At 35.6% G+C, this 16,736-nt stretch overlaps 1 protein-coding gene across 2 annotated transcripts in view; it reads right to left on the bottom strand.

Annotated features, from left to right (window-relative positions):
- Positions 1-3,677: 3,677 nt before the first annotated feature.
- LOC118183027 (uncharacterized) overlaps positions 3,678-16,736 on the bottom strand; it is a 138,361-nt gene continuing 125,302 nt past the window's right edge. For both annotated transcript variants that reach the window (XM_085813057.1, XM_085813058.1), the window contains exon 5: positions 3,678-5,077. In XM_085813057.1, the coding sequence (XP_085669183.1) occupies positions 4,205-5,077 (873 nt within the window). In that variant the 3' untranslated portion in view covers positions 3,678-4,204. The remainder of the gene's footprint in view (positions 5,078-16,736) is intronic.

The raw sequence follows: 16,736 nt of genomic DNA, 5'->3' as shown, positions 1-16,736 counted from the left end.
CCTTGGAAAGGCATGGAGGTCTCTGCGTCCACCCAAAGAGATACCACCCCAAACACAGTCACTGCCCCTTCCATATGCATCTCTTTCACGGATGTTTGACGGATGATAACGTGTTCTAGGTTCTCTCTATATCAAGTAACGCCTACTACCGCTTTCTAGACTAAACCTGGACTCATCCGTAAAAAGAACCGCCCTCCATTGATCAGACGTCCAGTGGACATGTTGTCGTGCCCACTGAAAACGGTCCCTCTTATGGCGTGACTTGAGCGGCACACAAATAACTGGTCGCCTCGCATGAAGCTAAAGCCTTCTACGCACAGTTGACGTTGACACCAGCCTTCCGGTGGCTACAGCAAGGGAGGATCTAAGATGAGTCGGAGTAGCGGTTCTATTCCTGCGAGCACATAATGTCAAATATCGGTCATCGGCGCTCGTCGTAGCAGTTGGCCGTCCTTGGCTGAACCTCCTAGATGCCGAATCTGTGGTTTGAAATTGCCTCCAAAGTCTATGAACCACAGGACTCACATTTACCCATCTGGCCACTTCTGTTTGACTTTGTCCTGCCTCTAGTCTCCCAATGGCTCTCCATCGCAGTTCTGCAGGCAAATGATGCCTGGAGGTCATTGTTACGAATTGGCTATCTCAGATTTCTGATGTCACTGTCCAGTGAAATATGTGGGCTTGCTCTCAAATATGGACTTATGCTCATCGCAGATGACGTATTCCGAGTGCAGCGCCACTAATTTGCATATCGCAGTTTTACTCAGCTACTCTTACTTGGCAACATACTCAAATTTTACACGGTTTGGCTTATTTTTGAGGGAGTTATCGCTATTTTTGTGAATTTTCCTTAATTTATAATTAACCAGTGTATAACAGTTCATTTTATTGCAATCAAGTAATTTTTAAATATCTACTCCCCCCTTCTTTAACGCTGCACTGATCTATTCTTCAAAATTCTTAAAACACTAATGGAATTCTGCTCAAGTTTTATTTTCTGCATCATTTCTATGAAATTTTAAGACAAGAATAGGGTACTCTGTCGCAAAACAATACATGTATTCATAAAAAACTGACCTGTAGGAGCGGAAATTGGCATGTAGATATCGTTTAAGGAAATAAGCAAATGATTAGAATTTGAAATTAAGGTGGCAGCAAGAACATTATGTTTATTATTATTGAATAATAGTGGCAGTAAGAACATTATGTTTCAGTAAACGATACAAATGAATGGTTACAATATATTTGGTGAGATATGAAATAAGTCGAGCCGTTTGCGTGGCTTTGTGGAAGTTTCAATTGCAAATTTTGGAACTAATTGTAAGCTAATTGAATAGTATTCTGTTTGCTCTATTAAGAGGCTGGAACCGATTTTTTGATACCTCAGTCAACAATGAATTTATCATTTCTAATCACAAAGGCCTAGAGAATTTCTCCTACCCGTGCAATTCTCAGCCTAACGGGAAGGAAATCATTTAATAGTTCAGATGAAAGTTATCACCACCAGCGCGCTGAGACTCGTCCAGATACTCAGTTACAATACAGTTAGGCATGTAAGTGTTGACTTCGAAGTGAAAGTGCATTCTCCTTTATATTCCACCCGCACGCAATTACAGAAACTTCATAAACAGCATAAGCATAAGCCCGATGGCAAAGCATGTGAGAATAAGGGAAGATGTGGGAAAACTTCCATAAGAGTACTTTCTAACTCAATATTTCGATTTTCTGTAAGTCACTAACGTGGTTCAAAGCCACTTGCAATCTACACCGATGGTTCCAAAGAAGAATGTGGTACCGATAGCGGATACTGTGTTCTTCATGGGAATCATATCTTAAACACCTGGTAAAGAAAGCTTAGGCACCACAACTCAGTTTTTCAGGCTGAACTGATTGCATTAAAAGCTGCACTAGTCTATGCACTGGAGAATAACTATTCCAGTATTTATTCAGACTTAGCCTCTAGCCTTCAGGAAATACAAGGCACATGCAGTAAAATTCCACTCGTCAGAGCCATACAAAAACTATCGTATTTTGGTGCCTTTATTAAAAGACACCAAAATACTATAGGCCTGAACTCCAAAATCTGCCGGCTTCTAAAAAGTGGCTCCCCTCACTTCACTCAGTTTCTAACAGCGCATGTTCCTTTTATGACTTACCTGCATCGCTTCAGACGACGCGGAAACGACAGTTGCTCATGCGAGATGGCAGGAGATCCAGACCACTATGTGTTCGTTTGCAGAGAGACTGCCGAACGTCATCTTAGGCAGCCAGTAGAGGATCACATCCATGCATGGTCCGAAGCTACTTTGAAAAATCGCTATGCATTTAAAATGCATATGCGATTGCGTTAATATTGCACGTAAAATCTCAGACAGGCTGAAGTAATTCTCAGCTGCCATCCTCGTCACCACCACAGCCTCCGTATGTTCTGTACGTATAGTTAATTTATTTTAGCTTTTTCTGTTTATACTTATTTCCTTGAATTGTTAATTTTGAATTATGTATTTTGCCTTATTTTTATGATTTATTTTTGCTGTTTTATCAGTCACTCAGTCAATTGCTCATATATTGTACAGTACTCATTTATTGTTCACGTTCTGGATGCTTATTGTAACTATCTATCTATAACTCTGTAAATGTGTAACTGAAATTATTCTCCTCATCTGCAATGGCCCTTCTTCCATCACAGAACTATCGACTCGCCCAGCATTTACTTGCACCGCGTCCAGCACTCGTCTTGAGCACAATATGCACCAAAGTGTGTTATGTGAACCAAGTTAATTCCGTCAGCGGGGCTATCTGGCCGATATGCTGACTGCCCCAGTGGACCGGCTGTCGGTGGAAAGAAAGAAAGTATTTTCGAACATGGTACACAGTTTACACACATTATGCAATTATATACACAGCATTGTCCGACTCCTGTGTATCAGTAAGATTCGGACTTAGAGACAACAGTAATTGCACATAACGGAACAAGTGACCCCAGGCATTATCGGTTCGAATATCATCACCATTTCTTATGGTCTGCAGTACGGAATGTCACAACTTGAAGATCCACGCCCATAGAAAACAACAGACCTCACCTGTGACTAATAAATATTGTTAAATATATCAGTCAGAACTCAGAAATCTACAAACTACCAAAGCTAGATAATGGTACAGTGACTCTTACTAGCATATGCGGATTTTGCCCCATCCCCGTTATTTGGTGAATTTGCACCAAGCAATGAGTATTCTATAATATTCTATTAAAAAAAAAAAAAAAAAAAAAAAAAAAAAAAAAAAAACGCATTTTTTTAAAGCATTTTTCAAAACCTGCTTTACAGGATACATCTGCATATGAAAAAAGGAGACCACTGTTTTTTCCTAAAAGCTGCAATAATATTTTATAACTGGAAACAGCGCAAGACAAAACTTGAGTTTTGCAGATTATTAATGTTCACCGTTTTTAAAATTAAGAACGCAACTTTAAAATTATTAAAAGGAATTTAAATTATTATTAAAATTATTTTATTATAGCGTTAAATGGAACTTTAGTTTCACGTTAATAATTCCAAATTTCGTGTTTTTACAAGAAAATGTAAGATAAGACGAAATGCAGAGTTTAATTTTATCAGAACATTTGTCACATTAATCCTTTAATGTAATATATGCAGTCTAAATGGAAACAACAATCATTAATTGAAAACATTTTAATCTCTTAATGCACTGAATGTATACAAAGATTGCTTTATATGACATTTTATGTAAAACATTCACATTGCACCATTTTTAATTACATTTTTCAAGACTTACATTCGACATAATTAGCATAGTCATAGCTAAGATAAAATTCTCATTTGAAAACTTGGTATACATCACATTGAATCTAAAAGCATATACAGGAAACTCCGTATGCTCTTCTGAAACAAAAAAACGCCCTGCTTTGTTCGTTTAACGACTATGAAATAGCTACAATTCACAGTGAATTTCGCATAGTTTATTACAACGATTCACCTCGGTATGGAAACTGCATGTCCCTCATAAAATGTTATTGCCATTTTATGGCACATTCGAAAGATTGCCCGTGTTTTGAATGCATATACACAACATATACAAAATATATATTGTACGGTTCACAATATTCTGTATTTATGATAATCTTTCACGCAAATACATATCAGGGCGAAAACAGCTTTATTGCACTCCATTTTACCATTGGGTCCTATTTATCAAGTATACCCATGTCATCCAACAATGGAAAATGTGATCCTCCTCCTTGAATGACTTGATCGAAGTTCAACAAATCCGAGGCACTACTTTCGATGTTGTCCAAAAAGTCTAAATTTATTTGGCTGCCATCTTGCCTGTTGATATCTTGTTGATTAGTATACACAGGCCCCATCATATTAGTTTGTGAAAGAGCACTGTTATTTATTCCAAGCGAAGAATGATGATCCAATTCAACCATTGATGGGTTTCTCGATCGTTGCTGAGGTACTGGAATCCGTTGCCTTTGTTGAACTAACATCTGATTCGCTGGCATCATACTAGGTCTCGCCATACGGTTTCCTGTTAAGATTTGATTATTGGGCATCCTATATTGGTTATACATAGGGCTTGGATGAACAGCAGAGCTGAGATGATCATTTCGCATCACATTGCCATACGTCTCTTGATGAGGGAAAGAATTCATCCTAAACTGATTATTCTGTTGATTGATCATTCTATGCCGCCATTCGCCAGAAGAACTAATAGCAGAACCATCAGGTGTTATTGTAACATTTGGTGGTCTCTGCTGCTTGGTGTATTTATGTTTGGCAGAATTATTGAACATGACTTGGGGATTATTCAACTGTTCAACAAGATGAAGATTTTCCGTAGCTAAATTAGACTGCTGTGCCTTATATTCCGGAGGCGGTCTATTTATAGTTGGATTAGAGGAGAACTGAGGCGAGTACGATAACGACTGTGACATGGATCCGTGAAACGTAGGATTACTAACTGGTTGTTGGGAAGAATAGTTTCCATACATGTTAGGTTGATTTTGCACCATATGTTGCGGCTGCTGCTTAACATCATGAGCATTTTGTTGAAGCTGTATAAAATAAAAACATTCATTAATATACTTATCAAATTTGAAATGCAACATTTCAGATATACTTATGAAATTAAAACACCTAAAAAAGAAACAAAAATTAAAAATCAGAAACAGACATGCGTAAACTAAACAATCAAGGGGTATAAAAAATTCTTATACATGACGTATTTAACTGCAATGTAGAACACAAGGAAAGAGAAAAAATAATATGAAAGTTAATATCACTTAGAACCACAAATCAACACATTTTGCTGTTTCGGTAATGATTGTATAAGCTTTTCGCCCCTTATTTTTTTAACTTTAAACTAAGTTAAATGATAGCTGAATTGCGCATAAAAGAATTATTATACAGACATCATAACTTGTATTTTTTAATCAAAACAGACACGTATCAAACTTTTACATGTTTCGGAACATACTATGACTATGCAGATTGACTATGAAGATAACCATGACTATGCAGATTCCTGGTTTTTGCATGGTGCCTATGATATATGTATTAGCAAGACTTTAAGGTGTTTAAAACTTATTTTGTATATCCAGGTTAATATACAATTAATGATTTAGATTTTTAAATTTTTTTTAAATCTGTACGTAATACTTTTCGGTTAAAAAATTTCACGGAAAATATACATGAAATTCGCGGAAAATTCACGTCATATACATGAAACTTGCAATAATTTAATATAGCTGCTAAAGGATGTAATCCCATTCCTTACAGGAAAAGAAGTGACGTCATGCATGGCATACTTTGTGCTGTATTTTTGAGTTAAAGTACCTTTCGACCACTTGGCGCGATGTTGCATTTTGACCAGATAACATTTCAATAAAGAAGCTTGGAGTGATTTTTTTTGGGGTGGGGGGGGGGGGTAGAAATAGATATCTGTCATGTCATAACTACCTAATTTTCAAGATTCTTCTCAGGTTGCTTATTAGAATGGTTCTACGGAATCAATGTTTTCAGAAAATTTAAGGTATTCAAGGCGATAAGGCGGCTAGTCCATCACATGCATCAAAATTATCAAGAAATTTCAAGAACACTGCAATATAAGTATTTTAACCGATGTTCTCACGAAGATGATAAAATTTTATATTTTAAACAGAACTGTGCTAAAATATTTTTTGAACATCCGAATATTTCAATGTAGCTTGTTTGATAAATGGGTACAGGCTTTGGGAAATAGCAGTAGGATATTTACTTTTAAAAGTTATAGTTTGAAACGGATGAAATAGGTTTAAAATATAAACTATACATGTTCTGGAAATTACAGTACTGAATCTTTTGAGAAATTATTTTTAATTTATGAGACTGGGTTTTAATGGTATTATTCTACTGCATGACCGCAGGGTGTGGAGATGATATATTTCACATTGAAACCAACTGCCTGCGAAATATTTTCCTTCCCCTTAGCCTTTAATATGGACTTTTCGCCCCCTCAGAAGAAAGTACCAAGAAGGTCTCTCTCTCTCTTTTTTTTTTTTTTCTTTTCCAGAAGCTATTTATTAACAGCTGTTTGAAGAAATGGAAATTTCAAGTTCGCGTTTACAATCAATTTGTGACCAGCAAATGCATAAAGCCAAATTTTTTCTAGATCCCTTGCTGCTTAGTATGCTTTCCGACATCTATCTACAGGAGTAGTATCCCAAGAATTATTTTAAGCAGATCACAAATGTGAATGATTTTAAAACACTCTGTAGATGCTGAGCTGTGATGGTCGCGGACACTTAGCCGACAGGACATTTAATTGATACGTACACACAGCCGACAGCACATTCAGCCGATACGAAGTTCGTCGACAGCACATTTAGCCAACAGGGACATTTAGCAGACAGGACATTTAGCTGACAGGACATTTCAGCGACACGGACATTTAGCCAACAGGACATTTAACCGACAAGAGGTTTAACTGCCATAGCGTATATATAGTAGACACAAAAACGTGCGACAATGTTTTAGTAAATTCTGTTCATATTTATGCGGTTAAAAAAAAAAGCTGTTGCAAAGGTACTTAAAGTTTTTGAACAATTACTATATTTTTTACCTAATTGAATGTTAAAGAAACTATGGATTTTAAAATTAGACACAAAAGTAACTTTATTTCGGTACAGATTTTGAAATCAGTTTCGAGAGCAAGCAGACATAAGTCTCTATATTTCAGAAGTGAGAAAGAAATTTTCAGCAGTCGGAAGAATGAAACGATTTTATAGAGAAAAAATGTTCGGAGCAAAGCAAAAATAAACGTAACGCAAACTAGATTTCTTTGAACTTTTTCACGTAAACAAAAACTTTTCTTCTTTAGTAAATTACATTAATTTTTCAACGCTTTCAAAATTCTAATATTTTAGTTTTTTTCACGTTTCATTGTTATTTTACGCGATAGATTATGTTACATTTGTTTTCGCTTCGCTCCAATCATTTCTTTAAATATGAAATCGATTCGCTTTTCCGAATGCTGAAATTTTCTATTACCACTTCTGAAATACAGAGACGGAGCCCACAACCGCCGAGCGGTAAATTCTCTGAACACTGTTAATTCGATCTGACGTTCGAATACCGACACAGCATGGGCGTTTTAGTGTTTTTCCTCATTTATATGAAGTATATGTTACTCAAGGAAGTCCTAGACGAATGCATCTGTTCCCTTAGGCAGATAGTCTTCGAGTGCTTTGTCATAATCAAATAACCCAAACCGAAATATAGAGACCTACGTCTGATTACTGTGGAAATTGACTATAAAATGTAAGCCAAAATAAGGTTGCTTTTCTGTTTAATTTTAAAATCCAGAGTTTCTTTAATATTAAAGTAAAAAAATATGGAACTTATTCATAAAGCTTCTCGTTGGGTACCTGAAAACAGCTCGTTTTTCAGATAAATATGGACAAATTTTACTAAAACATTGTCACTTTTTTTAATATATATGTACGTGTTGTCAACTGATCGTGCTGTCGGCTACATTTCCGTGCCGGTTACATGATCTGTCGACTATATTTCCTGTCGGCTAAGTGTCCGTGTCGGTTAACAGTCTTGTTAGCTGAATGTCCGTATCGGCTAAGTATCTTGTCGGCTAAATGGTTGTGGGTTATGTGTCACGGACCTCGAGCTGGTAAACTCAGTTGTAAGACTGAGCATGGACAAATAACATCGCCATCGGCAAAGCAATGGCGTTGTTATATTTGCTGAATTATGTGAATTTTATATTCTTTTTACAATAATATATTTATGGTGAATAGTAATATAATTATGAATTATCTAAACTTCTTTTATATTTGCTGAATTACGTGAATGTTACATTATTTTTACAATAATATAGCAGTTTTTTTATATGAATTTCAATAAAAATTATCTTCGGTATTGCCAACGAGTTCTCTGCGGTTGTCTGTTAAGCCATTTCTTATATTTTTGAAGCATGAACTATGCAAACCTGGAGGAACACGCGATGCATATTTTCAGGGGTTAGAAAGCACGAGGAGTAGGGTGCGGAGACCTTTTAGTTTAAAATAAATTAAATAGTTTTAAAACTACAGCACACAGAAATAACAGAAAGTAAATAAACGCTTAATTAGACAAGTAATAACAATATTGATATAGACTTAACCTATTTTACGTAAAATCTTACATTTTAAATTAAAAGATATTACTTCAGGCCGTTTAGTAGTAAACTAGGAAAGTTGAATAAAAAAATCAGGTTCAGGACCGATATGATTGTTGTTTCAAACATGCAAGACATTGGCCTTGAGCTGCCAATATACGGTTACAAATGAGAGGAATACGATCCGATTCACCTGGTCTAAAAATAAACTTAACAAGCAAGCATTATCATACAAGAATCAGTTTGATACGATGGCGGCCTTCTTGCAACAATGCACCAAGCAAGAGCAGCTGTGTTGCAATATCTTCGTTAAGTGAAGCAAAATATTTCGTTAACTGAAGCAAGCGAAGTAAGTTAAGGGGAGAAAAAAGAATTTGAAATGATTTTTGCTAAGCCTTAAATCTTTAGAGTTCCAATATCAAGTAAGAATTCAGTATAATGGCAGGTGTAAGAGTTTTATATATGATTAGGCTGAGAAGATGAAGATCGACATCTTCGTATGGAGGGTTCTCTGCTTCAGCAGTAACAGAAAACAATACGGAAGCCGTCGAGAACATGATAGGGAAGAAATACTATATCATCACGGATTAATTTCTAAAATCAGAAGTGCTGGAGCATCTGAAAGGCCATCAGGAAGAAGGGGAAAAATAAATACAATAACTAATAGTTAAAATAATTAGTTTAAAATTAAAATTCAATAAATATAAGGGCATAAATAAAAATTTAATAAATTATTAAATTAATTATAAATAGTTAAATAAAAGAAGTATTGGATTTATTTGAGGCTCCGATTGGACTTACAATTTAGAAAAAAAAAAAAAAAAAACTAAAATAGCTCAGCCGGACTCTGGCTGAATTTAAACCCTAAAAATACAGTATAACATAAGATTTCAATGGGTGGGGGGACTTCTTATTTCAGCACACCAGTGGAAAAAAGTAAAACGATTAAAGCGTCACTGATGAAAATAGAAAGAATGCTAGAAATAATATGAGAGTTACGGAAAGAAATTTTAATGGAGAAATGTAGCTTAAACAAAGAACAGCCCAATGCTTTCCAACTGCGGTGCTCTGCCATTATAATTCTAGCTGTAAAGCAGAATGCTACTGGACAAAAACATTTCTCCCGAATTCGATTCGACAACGTGAGAACAAATGTAAGGTCTGCAAAAGTGACAATTTGTGTACCCCATATTTGGTTATATAGTTCAAGTCTGCAGGAGCTCTGCAGTGAGAGATCACTAGCACTGGACGTGGAAAACCAAGATAATCACTGCTAATACTTTCGGGAGTAAAGCATTTTACCCTCCTTCATAAATTTATTACACTACCTGGAGAATAATCCTTTGACATGTGGATGGGGGCTTTTCTTTCCTTAAAAGTTTTAACCTCCATCAAAATATTTGATCCCCAGAGAAAGACAGGCACAAATTTGGAAGTTATAATCGATTTTAGAGATATATTTATTTTTAAAATAAAATTTGTCTGCTGAAACTGTACTTCAGTTACATAAAAAAAGCACCGAAGCCCTTTAATTTAGGGCTCCGGTGCACTCCGGCTAGAATTACGATTTATCTCAGAAACTGGGAAGTACTGGCGCAATTTAAGTTCTGTATATCAGTCAATTAGGTGGCATCACTATTGGATCAGCCCATCACACCGTTTCTTGACAAGATGAAGTTCTCAAAACTTTGTGCAATGAATTGATAGCTGAAATGGAAGGAAAGGGTTTCTCCTCGATCCAGCACTCAGCAATGACAATACTGAAGAATGGGAGAATGTGATGTAGCAGAGCTACAGTCTTTGTAATCAATATAGTGGTATCACAACTGAACATAAATATTGGATCAGCCCAGCACACCATTTATGATGAGCTGAAATTCTGAAAAAATGTGTATAAGAGCTTGATACCTGAAATGAAATAAATATGCGTCTTTGATGCTTATCAACAGCTCCTTTGCTATTGATGGGAAAGCATTTCTGCAGCGTACCATCACTGCAGATGAGAGCTGAATACACTGACAAATGGAACGAAATTTTGGCATGATGGGGATGTTAATCGTGCATTGTCAAAATGCAGTGAATTAGATGCCGGATAGGTTGACAGCTATACTATAGTTAATTATTTCAGTGTTTGTAATAAATATTCGGTAAAAAAAATTCGGTTTTCCATTGAGCGTAGTAATAGCAAAGAAGATGAATTGCAAATACGCCTAGAAAGAAAATAAAATGAGTAGAAATCGACTGACGTAAATATCTGCCTTTAAACTGAAAAACTCTAAAGTTAAAAACGATTTTTATTGGGAGCTAAAAATTATACCGTGCAATAATTTTACTAGTACGCTTATCAATCTTTGAACGACATTTTAACAGCCAATCCGTTAACGACTCTTTTAAATACAATAAAATATAATATGAACTTTATTATAATTCGTTTTAATTAATTTAAAGAATGCCAAATATTGTATTTTATATTATACATTTTTACATCAGAAAGACAGAAACAGCGATTCTCTCAGCTAAACGTTCCATTTACAAGTGATAAATGATTTTTTGTTCGGTAAGGGAAAAGGGAAAGAGGAGTGAAAAATTGAATTAGTATATTTTTAAGGAGTAGCAATAGCAACTGAGCAGATATTATACACTGGTGTGCAAAACTTAAGCAACAATGTAAATTTTAATCAGATAGCCATGAAATTGTAGAAAAGGGGTTCTTGCGTTTAGTACAATGAACACACAATTCAGTAGAAAGGTCATGCGTATGCAAATGTCAAGAAAAAAGGTCACAGGCTACGTGAGAGTACGCAAAACGCGTACGGTCGGCGCGCTCAACTCGAGATTACCATAAAAGGAAGGATAGAGATGCAATTAAAGATATTTGCTGCAAGTACAAGAAGTTCTTTCGTGAAATATTGGCTAGAAGAAATGATTTGGATGACTTCACACGTGGAAGAATGATCGAAAATCTAAAAAGTAGGAGCGAAGTGTGACCAGTATAGCTGAAGAGTTCAGAATCAACAAAGTGGCGTTTCGCGCGTTTAGAAAGCCTTCCATACCATAGGTACAGCTGTTAGAAAGGTTGGTGGTGGCAGTCCCAGAAAAACAACTGCAGCAAATAACCCATATATAGTCCTGAAGACGAAAAGAGTCCTAAACCAGTCAGCAAGCGCCACAGCACAACAACTGTGAACAGCAACGGGCGACAATTGTCGTGGTTTTCTGTGTCCAAACACCTTCACAAAGGTGGCCTATGCGCCTGCCGTTCTGAAAGCTGCATCCCTTTGAAAGTTGGCCATCGGCATCACCGTTTACAGTGGTGCAAGGAGCGCAAAAACTGGGCATCTCATCAATGGAGTCGTATCCTCCTTACGGATAAGAATCGCTTTAGTGCCACAAGCGATTCTCAACACAAATTGATTTGGAGAGAGGTCGGGACACGATTTAATCTCAGTAACATTACGGAAAGAGACCGTTACGGTGTCCTGAAGATCTCGTCTGGAGAGGCATTATGCTGAATGGGAGGACGGAGCTCCACGTTTTCGACAGAAGTTCTGTAACCGGAGATCGCTATCGTCAGAAGGTGATCCTTCCCCATGTGCGTCTGTCCCGAGGTGCCATTGGAGCAGACTTCGTTTTTATGGATGACAATGCACGGCCACACCGGACTCTTGCTGTTCAGAAGCTAATGAAAAGTGCAGATATCACTCGAATGGATTGGCCAGCGTGCTCCCTTGATTTAAACTCCATAGAACATGTGTGGGATGCTTTAGGGAGACGCTTGTGACACGATTACTTCCTCCGGGGAACACCCAGCAACTGAAACAGATGCTGATTGAGGAATGGGCACTCTTACCTCAAGATCTGTTGGATAATCTGGTACTGAGTATGGAGAGACCGTTCGAAGCAACCATTGCAGTAAGGGGAGGGCATATCCCATACTAAGGAACACCTGATTGTTGTTCTTCCTCTTGTACAGACAATCATGTGTAACGATACTATGAATTCAATACAGCCTGTTTTTGTTTGATTCCATACTGTATGCATTGTATTCATTTTTAGAGCAATTATGCTTTCGTCATCGTTTAAATACAAAATGCTGTTTCTTAATTCTGAATTTCATGTCTCTCAGATGATTTCTCGTTGAGTTATGCCAAAAAGAACACCCGTTGCTTAAGTTTTGCACACCAGTGTACATATACGTATATTTAACAGCATGGATTTCGGAATAGCTGCACCGGACTGGCGATGGTTCTTTGCGTTGTAATAACTTGGGAAATTAGAAGGATGATACTTAAGACAGACGTGCCTGTAATTTCTCCATATAATTTTATTTTTTGATAATTAATTTTTGGAACACATATGATTGTTTACACATCATCATTATGGGTGCAATATGCATCCCAGAATTCTGTACAGCTTACACCTTTCAGATTTTAAATTACGTCCGAAGGGGCGTTTTTTAACATTTTGTGTGTTACCTTTCTTTATTAAATATCATGTTCCTCGCACTTAAACCATAAGATCCAGTGCAACAGCAATATCGCAAAATAGTTTTAAAACGAGCATATCTTTAGAATTTCCGATACAGAGACTAACGCGCTGGAGATAAAAATGTTTTTTCTGCACAACGTTGCCATTGCTCGCTTTGAAATCCTTGAGTTTGTTAATCAAAAATTCGTCAAAATTTTAAAAAATAGGAAATCGATCGTAAAACAAATTTCAAATTTGGTCTTCCACATGCTCATATTCGTTGGAGGATTACGTTATTCAAAATTCGATGACTCTATGTACCGTTGTTTTATCACAATGCGAGAAATATACATACATTTATGCAGATTTTTCATTATTTAATTTCTTCAAATATAATGCAGGACTCTAAACATTTTGTGGCAACAGTTTGAAAAGTGAACCGACATTTATGAGTTCGACGCAAAATGCCAAAACGAAACTAATAGTCCTTCGGGATTCAAATCCCTCTGGACTAAAAAAAAAAAAAAAAAAAAAAAAAAAAAGCGGAGCACAAATTTTGCGTGGCTAGCAATTAAGAGACTTAGAAAATAGCAGCAGCGATTTTTATAGACAAACGTTTCTTTAAAATCTAAGTGGATAAAAGCTACCCGCATTGCAGAATTATCTAAACAAGCATGAAACGAATTAATTTGGAAAAATGCAGTCCAGACAAATTTACTATGAACAGTTTAGAACGGAAAAGGGAGATGCTCAAATTAAAACGAGGAATTACAGGGTTATTACTAGTTTAAGATAATTTTGAGTTAGCGACAATCTTACATAGTCTTTTTTTAATCTTACATAGTCCCCTCTCCCTTCAAACAGAAAAAGGCTTGGCGATAGATAAGCCTTTATAGAAAGAAGCATTAGAGCTTAGAAAAACAAGCATTAGAGCTTGGAAAAAAAAATAATCAGAAAATTTTGACCTAAATAATTTTTTTAAATAAGAAAACTTTGTGTATAACAATAGACAATTTGTATATAGCACTAAATTTTTAACAATAAATGCGAGTTTTAGAGTTCTATTGAAATAATGAGTCCAATTTTAAAAGTTTTCAAGTTTGGTATTTCTTTGAAAATATTATACGGTCCTAAAATTTTTAGCAATAATCGTAAAAATTTACAGCTCTTGAAAATTTGCTTGAATACTATAATGTAATATTTGAAATCCTTGCTTTGAGAGTCATTTGTAAAAACTGCCGTGTTTAACATAAAATCAATTTTTTCAAACATATCCTTGAAATTCTATTAAAAATATTAATTTACTCATTATAAAACAATCACATCTTAAGCAATTTAAAATGGAATTTAGAACTTAATAAACATAGACAAGTAACCAAATAGTGCAATAACAAAATAAGCTTTGATATAAAATGGGCAGGTCCTTTACAGGTAAATCAGCTTAACTATTTGCTGATGTCTGTGGGGTGCTTAAATACAGTAAAAAAAAAAAAAAAAAAAAAAAAAAAACCTCAGCTAATCTTTGATATTAACACTTCTTGCAAACACAAACTGATGACTATAATACTAACTCTTTTAAACACTTTGAAGATTATTAGATTGTTTTCTTGAGATTATGGCAAAACATACTACGGCTGTCTGCCTAAGGGAAGGGAGCCTTCGTGGAAGACTTTCTAAGGAAAACTAGCTCGTATGCACATTACACATGGGGAAAACCACGAAATCGTACATGCAGCCAATCCGTTCACGGGATTCGAACCTCGGACCGAATTACCAGTGCTCAGCGACTTAACCGCTTGGTCGCTGATAGGCCTGGAGATTATTAGAAAGACTCCAATTTTTTGACACTGCTGGTTCACCGCATTTTTGAAGCACTTCTGAAATCGCAAATAAGCACATACTGTCTCTCCTAAACACGAGAGATACTTCATTAGATATGCAGAAAATAAAACTAATCGACATTGCACAGATTCAATCCTGCCGGCATATTGTAATGGGATGATATATGAATAGCTGCGATGGACTGACGATGGTTCTTTGCGTTGTAAAAACATGGAGAGTACAGCGTAGTTAGAAGGATAACACTTGAAGACAAACGTGGCCGTAATTTCCACACATAATTTTATTTCTTGATAACTAATTTTAGGACATGTATTCTTCTTTCACACATCACTAGTATAAGTGCGATATGCGTCTCACAATTCAATACAAGCAGCAAACTATGCATGACTAGCAGTTAGGCGAAATAGAAAAAAGGGGATGCGTAATAGTAGCAGTGATATTTATAGACAAAAATTTCTTTATTCTGAATGTATAAGGCCTATATCCATTTCAGAATTACTTAAGCAAGCATGAAACGAATTAATTCGGAAAGACGCAGTTCGGAAAAATTTATAAAAAATTTAGATTAGAAAGGGGAGATGTCCAAATTAAAACGAGGAATTATGGGCTAGTGCTAATTATGTTATAACAAGGAATACAATTAGAAGTTGGAATTATGAATTTTGAGTTTATGAAACTATTGAAGATAATTTTTGACGTAATTTTAAGGCATTTATCGATCCATTCTGCTTTAAGATAAGAAAAGAAAACGAAATCTTAGTATACTTGTACTCCCACAGCCTGAAAACATGGTATGCAATTAAAATTTATTTTTGTTCTAAATTATAGTATACATTTACAACTGTAATTAATAATAAGTATGTCTTATGTATATAAATGTCTAAGTTCAATTGATGTGGGTCTTAGCCTTTCCCAGGGTCTTTTATAAACACACTGAAGCAACTGACATCTATTCCTCAAAAGGAAGTTTGCCCTTATTAATACGAAGAATCTTATAGGAATTTACTCCTTCAACCAACACTGTTGATCTCATACAAGTCTGCAATGTCAGAAAAACATAATCAAGAGGTTTCGTGTCTAATTCATCAAAGACAATTTCAACACTTTCTACCAATTTGTCAACTTATATATGGGCCTGGCGAGTCCTGCATCACAATTTTCCGATCATACGGAGTAACTTTGTTTTTGATGTAGACAAAATCAAACACCAGCCAACTATGTTTCAGTTAAATGTTTGACTAGCGAATTTTTGAATTTACACATAATGACGCTTGTTTATAATTCTTTACTTATGCCTCACTAATCTTTACAGCCTTTTTAAATGTATGCCATATTTTCGGAAGGAAGGAGAGAATACGCATTATTCTTCATAAGTAAAAAAGTTTATAAAATTTTAGAAATCTAAGCTACATAGTACGTTTTGCTTTAAAATAAATAAACAGAGGTTTTTGAAAACTTGTTTCTAAATTAACGCGAAGTTTTTTTACCAGAAATTTTAGACAATGAATGATGAATCTTTAATGAATAAAAGAGAAAAGTCTCATTAACGCTCTTAAATTTCATTAACTTTTAGATAAAAAGGAACAAAAATCACGAGCAATTGTAGAATTCTTAGGGGAAGAGAAACAAATGAAGTAGAAGACAAGCAAATCACAGAATGTGATTAACGCATTTTGCTTTTTATTCTTTTCTCTTTCGCCAGCCATCAACAGAAAAGAAAAGCACATTACGCTTGCTGCACCATGGCGACATTATTG

The sequence above is a fragment of the Stegodyphus dumicola genome, chromosome 3 (assembly GCF_044657685.1).
Source record: "Stegodyphus dumicola isolate Sdum_Otavi_A_Nest chromosome 3, ASM4465768v1".
In the NCBI taxonomy this organism is placed as follows: domain Eukaryota; kingdom Metazoa; phylum Arthropoda; class Arachnida; order Araneae; family Eresidae; genus Stegodyphus; species Stegodyphus dumicola.
Note: the sequence above shows the minus strand (reverse complement) of the source record. Positions and strands in the feature narration are given on the sequence as shown.